The sequence below is a fragment of the Micrasema longulum genome, unplaced genomic scaffold (genome assembly GCF_059751315.1).
Source record: "Micrasema longulum isolate JH-2025_06_02 unplaced genomic scaffold, ASM5975131v1 h1tg000678l, whole genome shotgun sequence".
Taxonomy (NCBI): domain Eukaryota; kingdom Metazoa; phylum Arthropoda; class Insecta; order Trichoptera; family Brachycentridae; genus Micrasema; species Micrasema longulum.
In genome coordinates this window covers 2,745,473-2,762,865 of record NW_028277874.1, presented here as the reverse complement: position 1 = coordinate 2,762,865, position 17,393 = coordinate 2,745,473, and the positions used below count along the sequence as shown (strand labels likewise).

The 17,393-nt window shown below is 31.5% G+C and overlaps 1 protein-coding gene across 3 annotated transcripts in view; it reads right to left on the bottom strand.

Annotated features, from left to right (window-relative positions):
• Nucleotides 1-17,393, bottom strand: part of LOC148279742 (armadillo-like helical domain-containing protein 3) — a 30,333-nt gene that overhangs the window by 11,347 nt on the left and 1,593 nt on the right. For all 3 annotated transcript variants that reach the window (XM_088229480.1, XM_088229478.1, XM_088229479.1), the window contains 8 exons: nucleotides 16,081-16,244; nucleotides 14,278-14,445; nucleotides 11,718-11,829; nucleotides 7,071-7,244; nucleotides 5,335-5,470; nucleotides 3,482-3,561; nucleotides 1,188-1,320; nucleotides 63-150 (listed from right to left, as the gene is read on the bottom strand). In XM_088229480.1, the coding sequence (XP_088085606.1) occupies nucleotides 63-150; nucleotides 1,188-1,320; nucleotides 3,482-3,561; nucleotides 5,335-5,470; nucleotides 7,071-7,244; nucleotides 11,718-11,829; nucleotides 14,278-14,445; nucleotides 16,081-16,244 (1,055 nt within the window). The remainder of the gene's footprint in view (nucleotides 1-62; nucleotides 151-1,187; nucleotides 1,321-3,481; nucleotides 3,562-5,334; nucleotides 5,471-7,070; nucleotides 7,245-11,717; nucleotides 11,830-14,277; nucleotides 14,446-16,080; nucleotides 16,245-17,393) is intronic.

Here is a 17,393-nt window from a genome sequence, read left to right as displayed (position 1 = left end):
ATTTTATTTTATTACCAACCAGTTTTTAGATTACAGGGTTAATTGATATTTGATTTATTTACCTATTAATGTGGCAGCGAGGGTTTGTGATGGAGCTTCTTTGTCTAATGTAACTTTTCTATGCCTCATTGGAAGTCTGTGTAGTTGTACCTAGAAAATTTATCATTAAATTATTAAATCATTAAAATTTCATGGAATAGAGAATTTGACAGACGGATCAAATTAAATGCCATAAAATTATCTTCATTACATTTTTTACATGAAGCAGTCACAGATATTACTTTAAAAATAGTAATGTTATTGTAATAATAAAATCAAGGAAAATAAAAAAAAATTGTAAATTGTTGTCTCAAGCTAAATTCAAAGCAGGTTCAGTGTAATTGACCATTTTGTTTAAGTGTCTAATTTTGACATTTTACTGAATTGTGACATGCGGTTGACGTACGTTTAGGAAGACTAAAGTCTTTACATCAATAAATCATGTATGATGCAGAAAATTTAAAAATTTGGCAATAGAAATATTATTTGAAGTTATAAACATAATTCGAAAAGAAGATTTTTTAAATAGTCATCATAAAAGTGTGAAACAGTTTTGCCGCGATATAAATGACAGATGAAATTCTGTGGTGCCATACTAAAAAAAGTGATAACATATAAACAAAATTTTCCAATATTTAGGGAAAAAATCATTGTATGCATTTTATGCAAATTCAAATTTTTATTTTCGTGTTTTTAAGGTTAAGTATCTACATAAAATTATTTAAAGATGTTTTTCTTTTTTTTATTCAATAAAAGAAAACAGTATTGATTGAAAAAATACAAAATATTTTTTAATGAAATCATAGGTAAATATGAATAATCCCCAATTATGACCGTTTTTACAATTTTTCTGCAGTTTTTCATTTCCTCAATTCAACACTTTTTTTGCTGCTCCCTTGAAAAACGTAAAACAGGGGTTTTACTGTATATAAAGGCGCTGCCAGCACCGAGGCCTTGGTAGAAGGGGTATCGACTCAACCCACCAATCGGGTATCATCTTCTTTTGTCTAATATCTCAGCACCAAACTGCCTGGCTCCAGAGGCCCTCCTGATAGTAACACTATGACCAACATAGCCTGGCGTATCCTCCAGTTCTCTACCTAACTTAGATGAGGAGGCTTAAGTATTTCCGATACATCAGATCTTACCTTAAATGTGAGATTACAGTCGTGCATGATGGAATTAGCGTATTGGTCCTCAGAGATGCAAGTCAGAATCAAAAAACACAATTTGCAATTGTTTATACTGGGATCGCTTTTTGTGTCTTGCATTACAATAGAGCTGAAACAAGAATATCAAATAAATTAAACGCAATATCATATGTCAGAAATATATCAAATAAAAATCAAATAAAAAAAGAATTACAAAGGGGCATAGAATTAAGAATAGTCCAGAAACCGCATACGCACATCAAACAGAAGGCGACTCAACTACTCATAAATGAGTAGGTTTACGTTTTGACCCATTACTTTCTTTGAAGACGTCGCTCAGTACGCAAATCCTGATTTGAATTCAACTATGCCGTGATGTGTCCTTTTAAAGTGTAGAAATACTGCTAGGATCTTAAAGAAACAGGATGCAATCACATTTCATGTGTAATTAGCAAATGCATTACTTAAAAATTGAATTATTTTTCCATTTGTCAGATTGTCGAAGAAACAAAATGAACATTTTGTTAGTGTTGCCAAGGTAGTCAATTTTTTTACTCTACTTGGCTCATCTAATGAGAGAACTAATGAAAATTGGATCTCGGATTAAACAACTCTATCGTGGACATTTGACCGACATTATCTTTAAAACACCAAATATTATTTAACATGATATAAAAATATCAGTTTTATGTAAAATAAAATGTGTTTTATATTTAAAGTAAAAAGTTCATTAATTCAATTACTCTTATTAAATGACCCTTACTTATCTACTCTGTTGTGTCAATCAATATTTCCGCGAGCACAGTAAAATTTTGGAGAAATTAACAGATAGCTTTTTTTTTACCTTGCATTTGTCTTATAATTATATTTTTTTCCCATCGTGCAACATTACGCGGCGGCATCACGAATGCGCGCGGCGAAAGTGGGGCATAGTGGGGGAATTATTGGACACAGTCCGATGTATTCAAATATGATTCTACGCTTCTTCTGGACTATTCTTAATTCTATGCAAGGGGGTAACCAAAAGAAACCGGACCAATATTTTAAAAATTGATTTCATCATCATTCCCTTTCCATGTCTAATGGTACATAAGGCACTGCATTAGTACACCAATTGCAGCGTATCTTGATCATTTAAGGTAAGATGATCAGTCTTACGCTTCAGGTACCAGTCCAGGGACTATGAAATATTCTAGTATAAATTTCATATCAACCATGTCGGTAATGGAATCTGAGACCTCTAGCATGGTAGGCAAACGTGCTGACCATTACACCACTAGGCCGACTTAACGACGAAATTTAATTAATTATTTTACAATTTTGCCATAACCGTCCGACCTGCGCCCTCCTCCTCTGACTTTATTATAAAGTTATGTAAAATATTGAATGGAAAACAATGTATTTATAAAACTTTCTTTAGGCAAAAACATTCAATTACGTCCCATTAAATTATTAATAGCGATAAAACAGTAATTGAAAGTAAACATTTAAGTTTGTAAGTGAAAATTCTTGATGGAAGTTCATTGTAATTTATTATAGAAATAAAAGAAGAGTGATACTTTCACTCACTCTCACGAATAATAGGACAATAAAAATAAAAATAATATACTTAAACTCGTTAAAACAGCATTATATCAACTCATTAGTTAACCCGAAAAAAAATTGATTATGATCCTTAAGATAAAAATAACTTTATTTAATTTACATTCATATATTTTGAATTCTCTATCCTTACCTCTGTTTAGTATAAATACATTGAACTCCTTTATAAAGATACCAGTCTCGAAGATGTCGCGAAAGCAATGAAATCGGTTACGGGATATTCCAAATTTGTGGATGAAAGTAAACAGTTTGTGAAAAAAAGCAAAGTGAAATAATGAAATTAACGGCAAAAGAAACGACATAATGGTTAAGTACGGTTGATTATGACAGTAAGACTTAATCTTGTGCAAAATCCCTCGCTGCGTCAGAGGTAGTTTGTTATAAAAATTGTGGAATTTATTCGGTATCCACTGCCTTAATACCAGTAAACCGTTGAATTTTGTTGAAAGCAAAGTATTATTACTGCACTACTGGAGTTCTAGAACAAGCTATTTCAGTAGTGGTATACTCTAGAGGACTCCAATGTTTTAAGCATTAATAGAATCTGAATATATGAACAAAATGACATTCATAACTCAATTTTGCAAAAAATGTGACTTCTGGCCTTGAGGTACAGATATTATCGAATTTAAATAGAATCCTGCTTCGTCTTCTTCTTCTTTATTGTCAATATGCAAATAGTGTCTTACCAATATTGGAAAAATGTGACAAGCAGGTTGGTCGGTTGTTCTATATCCAGTACTAACTGGTCCGCAGCATTTGGTGGAGTCTGCAAAACCAAATCATATCAATGGACTGTACATTTTTAATCATTTCATTATTCCCTTTCCGCACCTAATGGTGCATAGGGCACTGGATTGATACACCAATCGCAGTGTATCAATGCAGAGCCCAGATCAGTCTTACGCTTTAGGTGCCAGTCCAGGGCTATGAAATATTCTAGAGTTAATACACCTTTTTCAAAAATAAATATTTCATGTCAACCATGTCGGGAATCGAACCTGAGACCTCTTGCATGGTAGATAAAGGTGCTGACCACTACACCACGAGGACGACTGTCCATACCGACATAATAATAATAATGATTCAATAAAGAAATCGAAGCTATTATTATTTTTGTGAAAATCGCCTGAAGGGCGCTGACACAAGCTGGTAACTACAAATTTTTGAAAAATGAGATTTTTTCACAACTGGCATCAAATAATTTTTGTTAAAATACAAAATAGAATATTTTATGATATTCAACTTGCGATTTTATATGAATGTGGAAATTCAGTGGTCCTTTAGTTTTTTTTATTTGTTAAGACTATCAGAGATAGAGACAAATTGAATTAAAAATATATATATATTTATGTACCGTATTATCATCGCTATGTTTTTTTTAGTTTTGTAATTACTCAGCCCTTGGTGTCACAAGTTCTCATCGGTGAGTTGTCCTGACATATAAAAGTGGAACCCCGTAGCTGTCAATACAAACTAAATGTTGGAAAAACATGGCTCCCCGTAAACCAGAAATCTATCACAACACTTTATCATTCGTTGATTCAGAAGAACTAGTGACATCGTTCAAACTAGTTTGTTTTTATTAAAACATTTTTATTACTACGGGAAAATGGATATTAGAAATGTTTTCTTACACGCGGTAAAAATTAGAGCATTTAATTGTACAGCGAAGTTCCTCGAAAATGTATGAAAAAATTTATAAATACAAACTATTTTGAACATCACTAGTTCTTCCGAATTAACCAATGATAGAGTGTTGTCATAGATTTCCGGTTTGCGGGAAGCCAATTCACCAATCAGCAGAAAACTTTGAAAATCATGGCGCTGATAATACGATACATAAAAATATATTTTTAAATTTTGGCTTACTTTGATAGTCTATTAAAAAAAACCAATAAACTTCCTCATTGTAACAACGTAAAAATGATTTCAATAAATTTACAAAAAATATAAACTAAGCAAAAAAGTACCTTATAATCTTTTACAGAATATTTTCTTTTATCCTTTAATTTTAATTGTAATTATCCTTTATTTTTTAAATACTCTGTTTTACCTCTTGTGAATATTGTGAAAAAAAATAAAAAAAGATAGTAAGATTACAATATTTGAGTTTGTCCAAATGTTCGTAGACAAAAGACTGGATTTCACCCCCTCGGGAGTCATTAAGATCAACAAATTACAACAGGGATGGAGAATACCTTAAATAAGGGAATATGGAAGTCTAGGCATTTACAGGGCTTATGACCTGTCATTGGCTGGTTTAAGTGGCCACTTTACACACTGTGTAACATTCACCATTTTGCCTAGTGAAGTTAAAGAGCTAAAACCTTTATTGTTATGAAGAGAATCATCTGACTGAATTATTTCACATACTAGGCAACGCCTAAAAACAATTTTTCAATTTTTAAACTTCTTCTTGGACCAGTTGGTTTCATTACAATATTAATGATAGTAAGATTGTCAAGTTTTCAAGATACTTTAGATAAATAGAGGATAAGACATCTCATCTGCGTAAATATTATGAAGATATTGCACCAACCTGATTATGAGCAAGAGTGTTGACAGGGGAAGGTGGTGCGCTGGGTCGATCACTCTGTGTGTGCGCTAGAGTGGTCATGAAGTTCCTGTTCAGATGAGCTGCCTCGTACAAAGCCAAGAGAACTGCGTTGTTTGCTCTGAAAATACAAATCAGAGAAATTAATTATGAGAGACATAAAATTTTCTTAATCTTGTAGATAGGGGTCAGTACTAAATAAGCTCCTGTGCCTCGATTATGAACGCTATCTTCATCTGTATATATCGAGACGGTATACTTAACTTCTGTACTATCTGTATCTACCTCGGTATGTTCTACCTACTGTCATATGAATGAAACAAGCCAATGAATGACCGCAAACAATTAGTCCGCGTTCCTTACGTCATAACATTTAAAATAGTTTATTTATATTTTAAATAGGCTTCTGTGATAGAAAGTGCCCACTTCAAAGCGATTATAAACTCTAATAAATCCCAATTTAAGCAGAAAAGCACTATTAAATATGATTTTTATATGACTTTTAACCATTGCCAAAACGATATGCTTAACGATCATTTGCATTATCTACTGAGGTAGTAATGAGCGATTACAAGGCCGACTATCGATACGTTTTCTCAGAAAGATAGTAAAACAAATGGAAAAAATATAATAACTAAATTATTTTTTTACAGTGGTAACTTTCTATATGTTAATAGGACAGAACCTAGCAACATTATTTTCGCATCTAGGCGTTCGTTTTTTTAAACTGACAGTTATGTCGGAATTTAATTCGGTTTCAAAATTTACTTATTTTTCTCATATTTTTAATAGGTTTTTAAGAAAAAAAGTGCCAACCCCAAAACGATTAAACTTTTTAATAAATCATAATTAAAGGAAAAATTGCTCGGTGGAACAAAATTTTTGACACTTTTAACGTAGATAAACGTATCGAAGGGTTCTAGACCCGTCGGTATAAACCGATGTACTTACATCAAAACTTGATGGTGGGAGGGGGTATCAGTAGTATACCTTTGTAGTCGGTTGGGAGACTTTTATCTTCAACTATGACATCATATTGAAGCTATGTCATTTTACAGCGTAGATATGTGTACCGTGACGTACGCTTCCCTTTGTTTCATATAGATGTACCTACCCAAAACTTGAAGGTGGAGGGTCTGTAGTATATCTTTGTAATCGCTAGAGCGAATTTATCTTCAACTATACCGTCAAGGCGAAGGTATGACGTCTTTGTCTTTCCATCATAATCGAGGCCCTGATGTTCCTACATGGAATGGACCTACCTTTTTTGCAATGCGAATGTTCTTCAATTTTAATCAATGGATAATGAAATGCACTATGAAATGTGACGATGTTTACAACGACGTGTGACAAATTCAAGAATTTTTATGCAATCTAATGTAATGTGTCAAAAATGTAGTTTTGTTTTGTTCCAAATCCAAATCTTCTAATTTTGAAATGCTTCTATCTCGATGTAAGGTAGGTACCATAAGGATAAGTCAAGGGAAGGGTGGGAAAGAAAGGTAATCAATCGGCCGGGAATAATAATGATAAATGCTGTTATATATTAACAGGCTATTAGGCAGAGAGCGAGCGCTCTCATATCCTCAGGTTTAAACCAATGGTCCCCTAAAGATGCGGCTTCTTTTGTGAAATAAAGAAACACATTCACATAAAATTTGCACTGCAGAACGTAGACAGGAGCAGAAACCCCCAAGGCAGAAAGGTTCACCTGCCCATACCTGATGTGGTGCGTCCTGCCTCCCGGGGCGTCCTCCCCACTCAGGAACATGCCCCCCACCATGGAGGTCAGCGAGCTGAGCCAGCCCCCGCCCCCTCCGCCCTCGCCCCCTGCACGCTCGTGCCCGTAGCGGGAGCAGAACCCTCCCAGAGCGGATGTGATCACCTGTCCGTATCTGAAACAGGAATAATATTTCAAAATATAAATATCTGATAGTAAATTTCCCATCCGATTGAGCTTCAGATGAAGAAAAATTAGGTGGTCTACTTCAAGGCCCACGATAATCTCCAACCAAATATTTTTAATGACTCGAGGGCTTTTCATTGTTTTTCAATTATTTATATATAGGATATTTTAATTATTATGAGTCTAGAGAACATAACTCCATCCCCAAGAATTCATTCTCTTGCGGATCTACTACTACTCAAGGGCACTCATTTGTCATTTTTAATGCCCTACTTAATGGTTGGCCATAGTGACGAAGCATTTTCAGTGCCGCCCGCGCACTCACTATGGACCCTACACTTGTTTACCATATGTTCGAATTTACCATGCCCGCGCCGCGCCACAAATGCTCGCCACTATGGCCAAACACTAAGTCTGATTTGTCACTAGAACTCCAATTGTCACTTTTTTCTGACATATTTAGATAGTTATTGTCCCTACATACATAAAAAACAAACTCATCTTCTCTTACACTTAGTTTGAAAGTCATCTCCATTTTATTATTTTATTTTTTTATTTTTTTTTATTTTATTTATTTTTGCACCACAACAGGCCAGGAGGCCCAATTACAGTGGTGAATTACATCACAGAACACCCAGGCTTGAGAAAAATCATATTTCAATTTTTTTGTGTTCTCACCGGGAATCGAACCCGGAACCTTCCGTGCGTGAGTCAAGCGTCTTGACCACTACACCACGGAGGCCGCCGTATCTACTTACATTACATTAGTATTACATACTATATCTCAAAAAAAGGGGTTCTAGTGTATCTAATATAGCGGGTAAACATGTTACATTAGTTGCACACAGTTACTGCTGCTATTCGGATGCACACATTGTCAAATATTTATCACACCTAAATTATTCAATATTTTTGTAACATATTATGTTACAAAAATATTGAATAATTTAGATGTGATATTTTTTATGACAATAAACGTAAATTTAAGTCAAAAGTTATAGAAATATTAAGAGAAGCACATATTTAATCAATATTTATTTTTATATTCATCTATTTAATTTCTGATTTTCAAAATTAGTTTTATTCAACATAATTTGAATTATTTTATATTCGGTGCAAACAATTTTTTTGGCGTGTGCATGGATGTCCTACACTAATAATACAAAAAATATCAACATATTTTCTACATAGTGTTTGTTTACCTGATAAATAAATAAATCTATATACCTTTTTCAACTTATTTTTAAATGTACCTACACTTAAAATAATATTTAGTTTTATATAAATTATCCTTACACTGTATAATATTCACCAGTCTGAAGATGCCCATTAGAGGGTGAAAGCGCTAACTGGTCAAAATAAATAAGTGGAAGTGTACCAAGTATTTTAAATTAATAACTTACATGTAAATATAAGTTATTACATCATTACAATGGAATTCTATCAAGAATTGTCAATAAATAATTTAAATTAAATAAAAACCTACTGTAAATGTTAATTCAATAAATGAATATTATTTTACAAATGTTTGTTTTTTAATTTGGTTTTCTCACAAATTGCAAATTCTTGGAATCCCACGGACAACCGTGGGATATTTAACAATAAAATAATATTTTTAGGTGAATTTCAATTAATGAAGTAAATTTTAGTATTACTTGTAATTTGAAAAACTTGACCTTCACGCACTTTAATAGCCATGATCTTTGTATTAAAAGCTGGAAACACAGTGGGCTATAGCATTTTAGAATCTCAATGAAATGGACAATTTATTTTTTAATCATGCATCGGGTGACCATACATTTTTTTGACCACGAGAGGTTAAACTTTTTTTTAAATATTGCAAAACATGAAACTTTGAGCTAAATAATTTTCTTACAAATAACTAAACAAGCGGTGAAAAAATTATACCATACATTCAAAAGCACACATATCCCAGACTACTATCCAAAATACAAATTGAGAAAATTCCTTTATTTGCAATCTTGGCACCGAAAAGAGCGACAAAGGGTGTCATTGTCTTACAATTTCTAAAAATGGCGATTAACTCGAAAACTGTGAGACTTACTAGGCATATTTTTTATTTTCTGGACCATCATGGTGTCCCCTATCTATAAATATAAGGTTATCCATTCATTACGCCACACCCTGTATACAACAACAGATGTAAATTAATAATTTAGGTCGAACGTTTGAACATACTCAAAACATTTATGAATGCATCGCAAGTGCCCCGACTCAACATGGTTTTTCTAGCGAATCGGGGCAAGTTCACAGGCATGGGTCATTCCTGGTTTTGTCACTATAAACTAAAAAAAAATCATATTTGTGTCTGGTAATATATTTTGTATATTACGACAAATAGAACAATGCCTTAAGAGATGTAGTAGGTAACCTTGCCACGAAACAATAAACATTATTGACTATTACTAACAAAACATGGACATTTGATCAATCGCGTGGAACAGAAAAAAGTTGGTCAATATTGAGTTCATCTGTTAGACTAAAACGTAAAAACATTTTAATATTGCTATTCAAGTTCGATGAATTGAATGCAAACAAATGGAGTGTGTTATTTTGAAACACTATGAAAACGTAATGATGATTTTACAATAAAAGTATAAACAATAGATTATTATTACAATAATAAAATGAAGTAAAAACCTCAAAAATTTTGCAAGCTTGCACTTTTTCAAAAACATTTGTACCTATTTTATTTTGTTCCATTTTATTATATTTTATTTGTACTAGGGATAAACAACAGATGTTTTATAAATAATAAAATATCAAAAATAGTACATACATCTAATATGTACTATTTTACATCCAGTATAAGTTTTTCACAAATATAATGATTTAACGTGTTTTAGAATAGAGAAAATATAAAATAATATATAAGAAAAGAAAAGAAGAGTACTGTAAGAAGGTTGGGAATGAGGAAATAAAGTGAAGGAGCGGAGAAGACTGATTTTTATAACGTAGTTGACCTATTCAAAATTTAATATAGATAATAACGTAAACATATTAAAATAAGTATTATTTTGAAAGAAAACCGATTCACAAGTGTGAATTTGATGTTAAATTAATTAAAAATACTACCATATAAGTAAATAATATTTTACAATACGATGATATTAATGATAATTATAATTATTCATTATAATTATTTTATTTTATTTTATTTCATTTAATTAATTTAATTCGGCGTTTTTTTTATTAATTATATATTTATTTATTTTTTTAATATCGGAAAAAAAATTATCAAAGCCAACATGAACATGTTCACAATACCAGAGAAAGGTAAAAATTTGTCTTCCATTTAGAAAAAAGACAGTCACAAAATTAAATTTTATACAAGGCAGTAAAAAAAAATCTACATACTAACTCAGCATATCCAAGATATAAAATTACATACCAAAACCAAATATTATTTGTAATTCAACATCATTATGGATCATTTTCTTAAGTACAACTCGATTCCTATTTTATAACACTACAGATTTTGTATTTTATTTTATATTTTGTATAAAAAAAGAAGATTTGCATTGCTATTTGATAATAATGTACATATAGTTAAGACCTTAACAAAGAGATTGGTATATAATATTCATATAAAAACATTGGATAATTCCTTTATTTCTGCCTTTGAAATGAGAAATTATCTTTTTTTCGTCTTTCTTTTCACTCAATATTTTGCAATAAGTGACGCTTTTAAACAAGTATAAGCTTTTGTTTGTACAAATGTAGAAACAAAAAAGACATTTATAAAAGTAAAAATTGTTTGATGTTTCTACATCTCATGAAAACATATTCATATTGATTATAAACATAGTAACATTGTGAAAATGAATAATATTTAAACAGCCTAATACACATTACATACATTTATGTCAGAATCACATGTTTCATCCATCATTATTTGTGTAATCAAGATATTTATGTCACTCTAATCGCTATCAGAATTAATTTATCTAATAAAATATTGTGTTATGATAAAAATCACTACATTTTATATTAGTGTAAAACAATATATGCAAATCATACCCTTGTTAAATCGAGGAAAATTATTGCAGCAACATCACTGAATTGGAGACCCAATTATGCGGTAAATAACAGCGCAGAATATCCAAGTTAAAAAAAAATCTCATCTAATGTCGTAATTTCAACATGAATCTAACCAGAATCAAAATCAAGTTTTTTTACTATATTTAGTATAGGAGAGATAAAAAATGTCTGTGTGACCGGAGAGAACGATGTTATAAAAAAATAAATAATGACATGCTCTACAAAAAAATAATTCATGACTAATCAAAGACATGGATTTGTCAGGCCGTAAATTGTGGCACAAAACCGAAGATAAATAGAAAGGAAACAGAAAATTGGGAGAGCAAAATAATTGGGAATACGTTACATCAGATAGTTGCAGAAAAAAGAATAATACATAAATATTTTGTCTTATGCTCACCCATTTAGCGCCAGCTCATCATCCAAGATAGACAACTTTACAATGTAAGGGTTGGCGGCTTCATCCTTCTTATAATTTATCAATAATGTTAGTAATAAAACTGCGTCATGTCCTAAAATTGACAATATTATGAAATTATTTACGATACATTAAAAAAAAAAAGAAGTAAAAATGAGTTTCCCCCGGAGAAAATTCTGGATCTGAGTGGAGAATCTATAATAATATTATAATTAGTAAATTATAACTAATCTTATACGACTAACATAATATAATATATATTTGAAATATATAACTAATATAATTATAAGCAATATAATAAGTAATATATGTATAGCAGTTCTTAGTTTGGACATTTAGATAGAATGGACAGAGAAAGAATGGCTAAAAATGTTTACAATGCGAATGTTGATGGATGTAGAAATCGAGGAAGACCGAGAAAGACATGGAAAGAGCAAATCCAACAAATACTTGAAGATGGACATGTCAAAAGTCGGAATAATCGGTGGACGTACATGAAATGTATGAATGTGTGCAACGCACAGATAGGACCTTCTGACAACAGGGATCTGCTCGACGCGTACGTGTCGCTCCCGCATATATTTTCTGCTGATAATGGAGGCAGAACAAAATCCTTTTTATTATTTGCTTCTTACCTCAACAATTACTATACATATTGGTATAAAATAAATAGTATTTTTTGTGATCTAGCTCATAATAGATGCTGTTGTGCATTCATTTTCGCAATGCTCATGTGTAAACTGCGGCCAAATTTTCGTGTTGTCCCAGCGTTACCCCGCGCAGTCGAGACTGTTCACAGAGCTGGGACAAGACAATATTGTCATATCTATTGGATTGTCCACTTGTAAACGGCTCTTTAGATGTAAGGGTATAAGGGTAACGAGTCTATTTATCATACATCAGTGAGTCTGTGAGTGGAATAATCGGCGCTCGTGCATAAGAAGATGTATAAATGTAGAAGAAGCGAGGTAGGTATGCAAAGACAGATTGACACAACGTTCTATCTTTTATAATGGTTGGCTTGTTCGTTTGAAATGTTGCTTTTAAGTTCATAGATTTTTTTAAAGTAAAACCACATGTATAATAAGATATATTTAAGTTCGTGTTGATCTTGATAAATAAAAAAGACATTGTTTTTTGTATTTCATTTCAGTTCAACTTTTGTATCAGTTGATAAAAATAACACGTGTTTAATCTGGAAGTTCATTTGTAAGTCAAACGTTAACACTATTTACAGAACAAATACCTCAATTTACACTGCACTTTTGATAATGGTTTAGTTTATTTAGTTTATCGTGATATTATTTAGTATTTTTAATATGTATGTTCAAACGAACATTAACTTTACGATTTTATTTTTCCCATAATAAATAAAATAATAAGGTTTTCGTTCTTTTGTTGCTGGCAATCTTCTCTATGGCATCTATTTTTGTCTGCTAGATTGCAACTCGTAATTCCGCCTAAAATGGCATTCACATTTTGACAGTTCGACTTTCTTTAGAGCACCTGATTCCTTCCGTTATTATTTGCATTATTTAAGATCAAATACCAACTGGCCTGTGACGTAATATGTTTAAATTTATGTACGTTGTCATTATGATTGTTATTTTTTTATTTAATGAAATTAATTTTAGCATGCATTTGCAATTGGTATTTATTTCCCACACTAATAAAAAAAACACCTTTTGAAATCTAAAGAATGTTCAAAATATACATAGCAATAACTTCTAAACTATAAGGAAATTAAAAAAAAAAAAAAAAAAAATTCAAATAATTATTTTATATGAAATATTTTTTACAACTGCTGATTTATTTATTTATTTTAAAGAAACATACAGTCAACAATGATTAAATTACATAATAAAGATAAGGTTTAAAGACAGGCAGATTTAATTAAAAAACATTTAAGTTTGTAAGTGAAAATTCTTGATGGAAGTTCGTTGTAATTAATTATAGAAATAAAAGACGAGTGATACTTTAATACACAAATTTGGAATATCCAGTGACCGGTTTTAATAAAGATGCCAGTCTTAAAGATGTCGCAAAAGCGATGAAACTGGTCACTGGATATTCCAAATTTGTGGATGAAAGTATCACTCGTCTTTTAATTCTATAATAGATTTAATTCAGGTTTCAGAGGGTTAAGGTGGTCAGACTTATGCTTCATCATCATTGTGTTCCTATCGTGGTGCATTGATACACCAAATGTAGTGTATATTGATCATCTATTTATTTTATTTTAAAGGCATTCCAAAAGATATTTCTAAAATATTATCCTACCTACCCAAGGATTCTGGTTCTATTTTACACAGAGAACTGTATTCATCATCTGCCCCAGATATAATTATTTTTTTAAACCCAATTGAATAATGCGTAGATACATTCAATGTCAAATTTTATCATAAATGCGTAGTATTTATTATACAGAGTAAACACCGCGTTAAACCAACTTTAAAACAGATGTTCATTACATACCGTATTTATAATCAATGGAGGACTTTACCTACATATAAATATGACTTAAGAATAAATAAAATATTACCGTGAACTTGTCTCTCAGCAGTGGTGGAGAGGAGTTTTATCAAGGACTCAAACAGAGATGTGATCATGAAGAATTCTAGGAGTGGATTATCACTAACATCTTCCTTTCCTGTTGCAATTACTAACAATAGTTTCAGAACGTGTGTTTTGAGGCTGTCAGGAGCATCACCTGTAATTTTTTTTATTTATGGCAAGGTCAACAGACATAAATTATTTTTTAAATCTATTATTACATGAATATATGAGGTGTGTTAAAACAAAGACGGCAATTTCCGCCATCCGTCTGAAATGAGTCAGATATCGCGGGGTAATTACTACAACTAGGTAACTTCCAAATCAGCATTTCAGCACATTTTCAGCCAAAAGACACATTTTTATCCTTTTCCGTGAATGCTGCAAATAAACAAGTTATGCATTCAAATAATCATTATCCGGCTTCATTATCCAGAATACGACAAATTTTAGTAGCACCGTTTCTATAAAATCTCTGTATTGTTCTCTGGTCCGCTCACAACTGAAATATGCATTGTCAGTCTGGAGCCCTTTGTACAACTGCAACTCTTGTAACTTGGAAAGAGTTCAGCGGAAGTTTTTACGCTACATACAGTTCAAAAAGGGTAAACCTATAAATTAAATTTGCTACCAAACTTTGATGTCTGATTTGAGGTTACCATTGCTCTCCACCGGAAGGACAATTTCTGACCTCACTCTAATGCACAAATGATGTGCACCATAACAGATTGCCCAAAATTACTGTACCTGATAAACTTTCATGTAGCCACAAGGACCACCAGACTCCGACACATGTTCCAGTATGAGTACAATAGGACAAACTTTACCCACCATTCTCCCCTCCCCTAGTGAGCATCCACGGAACAGCTAATAATTATTCTAAGCTGTTGGACTTGCTCCACACCACTCCTGCTGCTATCAAATTAGCTACCCTATCCATCGAATGGCCATCCCCTCAATTCTCCCCTATTTAATGTGTTTCTCCATTCATCTTCACTTCATTTCCTTTTTCTTTTTAAAATGAATTACAGGTTAAGTGTAATAGTTATAATTTAATTTTTGTTATTTCTGTAATATTTTATGTACTTTTAACCGTATATTGTAAGAGCCCTTTGGGCGTTTATTAAATAAATAAATAATATGATTCACTTCTTGGCTATTAGTAGCATTTACAGAGGAAGATACGAATTTGTGTTTTAGTGGGTAACTCAAAAATGCTGATTTTGAAGGTACCAAGTTGTAGTAATTACCCCGCGATATGGTGATAAATAGACAAACAAAAATACTATTGACAACTGCAAAAATTTCGGAGCATAAATAGTAGTATCTGATATATTTTTAAATCAATGTATCTGCAGCAAGTTTCAGAATAAAAACAAATCAAAACCAAATTGTATTAAAATAAGTCCTAGTATGAGCAAATTATAATTTCAACTAAAGTAATGTTAAAAACAAAATATAATATTTTTTCATTTCTACACAATGGTTACCCTATGAGTCTCCACATTCTTATTTGAAACCCAGTATACTTAGTATTAATAATAGTAATAAAATATTATAATAAAAATTGATTTGATAAAATGCATTTTATCTTACTGTTGCAAATCGAAACAACTCATGGATAAAATTCAATGCCACTTATAACTTAATAAAATAAATAATTGTCAACCTAAAAAAATACTCTTTTTAAGTGAGCATTTTATGGCATTCGGGTCTATAAAAAAATTGACAAAAATTATAAGTTTACAAACGCTAGTTAAAAAAAACTATTACAACATAATTATACACATACCTGATAGGAAGCCATTACAGTAATCCAGAAACTTCTGCATGGTAACTTTGGAAGATTCAGTTCCTATCATTATATTGACTATATCATTTCCAGCATCATTGGATGATACCTTTCTATACATCGCGTTTACTAGAGCACTTAGTGTCTGTAAGGAATACACTATCCTAAAAAAAACAAGGTTTTTATTTTAAAAAAGCATATTATTTTAAAATAAACGCTTACAGATCTGAATTTTACTCTCTAGGAAGTATATACGATCTGAATTTATCGCAACAGAGAGGGAAAACATTTTTGAGAAGGGATATGGAAGTCTAGGCATTTACAAGGCTTATGATATGTCATTGGCTGGTTTAAGTGGCCACTTTACACCCTGTAACATTTACCATTCTGCCTATTTTCTCAACACTTCCATCTGTAGACTATTGTGAACTAGAAGAGCTGAAATCTTTATTGCCGTAGGTGAAATTCAGCTGGCTGAATTATTTCACTTACTAGACAATGCCTGAAAATGATTTTTAATTTTTATACTTCTTCTGGTAACAGTTAGTTTAATCAACAATGTTTTGAGTATGTCCAAATGTTTGTAAACTTAAGTGTTTATTTTTAATCTTAATAGCTCGCCAATAAAATAAAGGTTTCCTAGCAAAATATACACCGGAACCCCTTTTTACATGTTTAAAAAAATTATATTGAACATTAATTTAACAATGCGTTACAGTAACATAATTAAATAATTAGTTTTATGGAATTCTCTGCATGGCTAATAAACTAACAAATCATTTTGTCACAAATGATCACAATGTTGAATGAGCTCTACAATTTCAACGTAATTTGACTGCTTGTATGACTCGTTTGATGGCAAAACGATGCATCTAAAAAAACTCAAATTGAGATAAAAAATTTTTTTTTTTTGGAAGTGGAGTTTTATGGAATTTAAATCAGAGCTTTTCTATAGTTACATTAAGTTACCAATTGGTTAGGAAGCCTTATAAAAAATAATATTAAATACCATATAATAGATCTCAGAGTAGTTTGAGCTATATTACGGCAATAGGATGCATCTATATATGCATATTTTGCCACCGTTTAGAAAAAGGTTTGAATGTATTAGAAATGACAATTTAATACTAATTTTTCAAATCATCGGAAAACAACTATGGATGTTATAAACCAAAGTCATGAATATGATTCAAAGAAAGAACTAAATAAACCATATTATGTGAACTTGTGAATTGTGTTGTACCATATGTTTAATTGATTAGAATCTTAAACAAAGAAAGAACCATAAACACAAAGAAAGAAGCAAATAAATC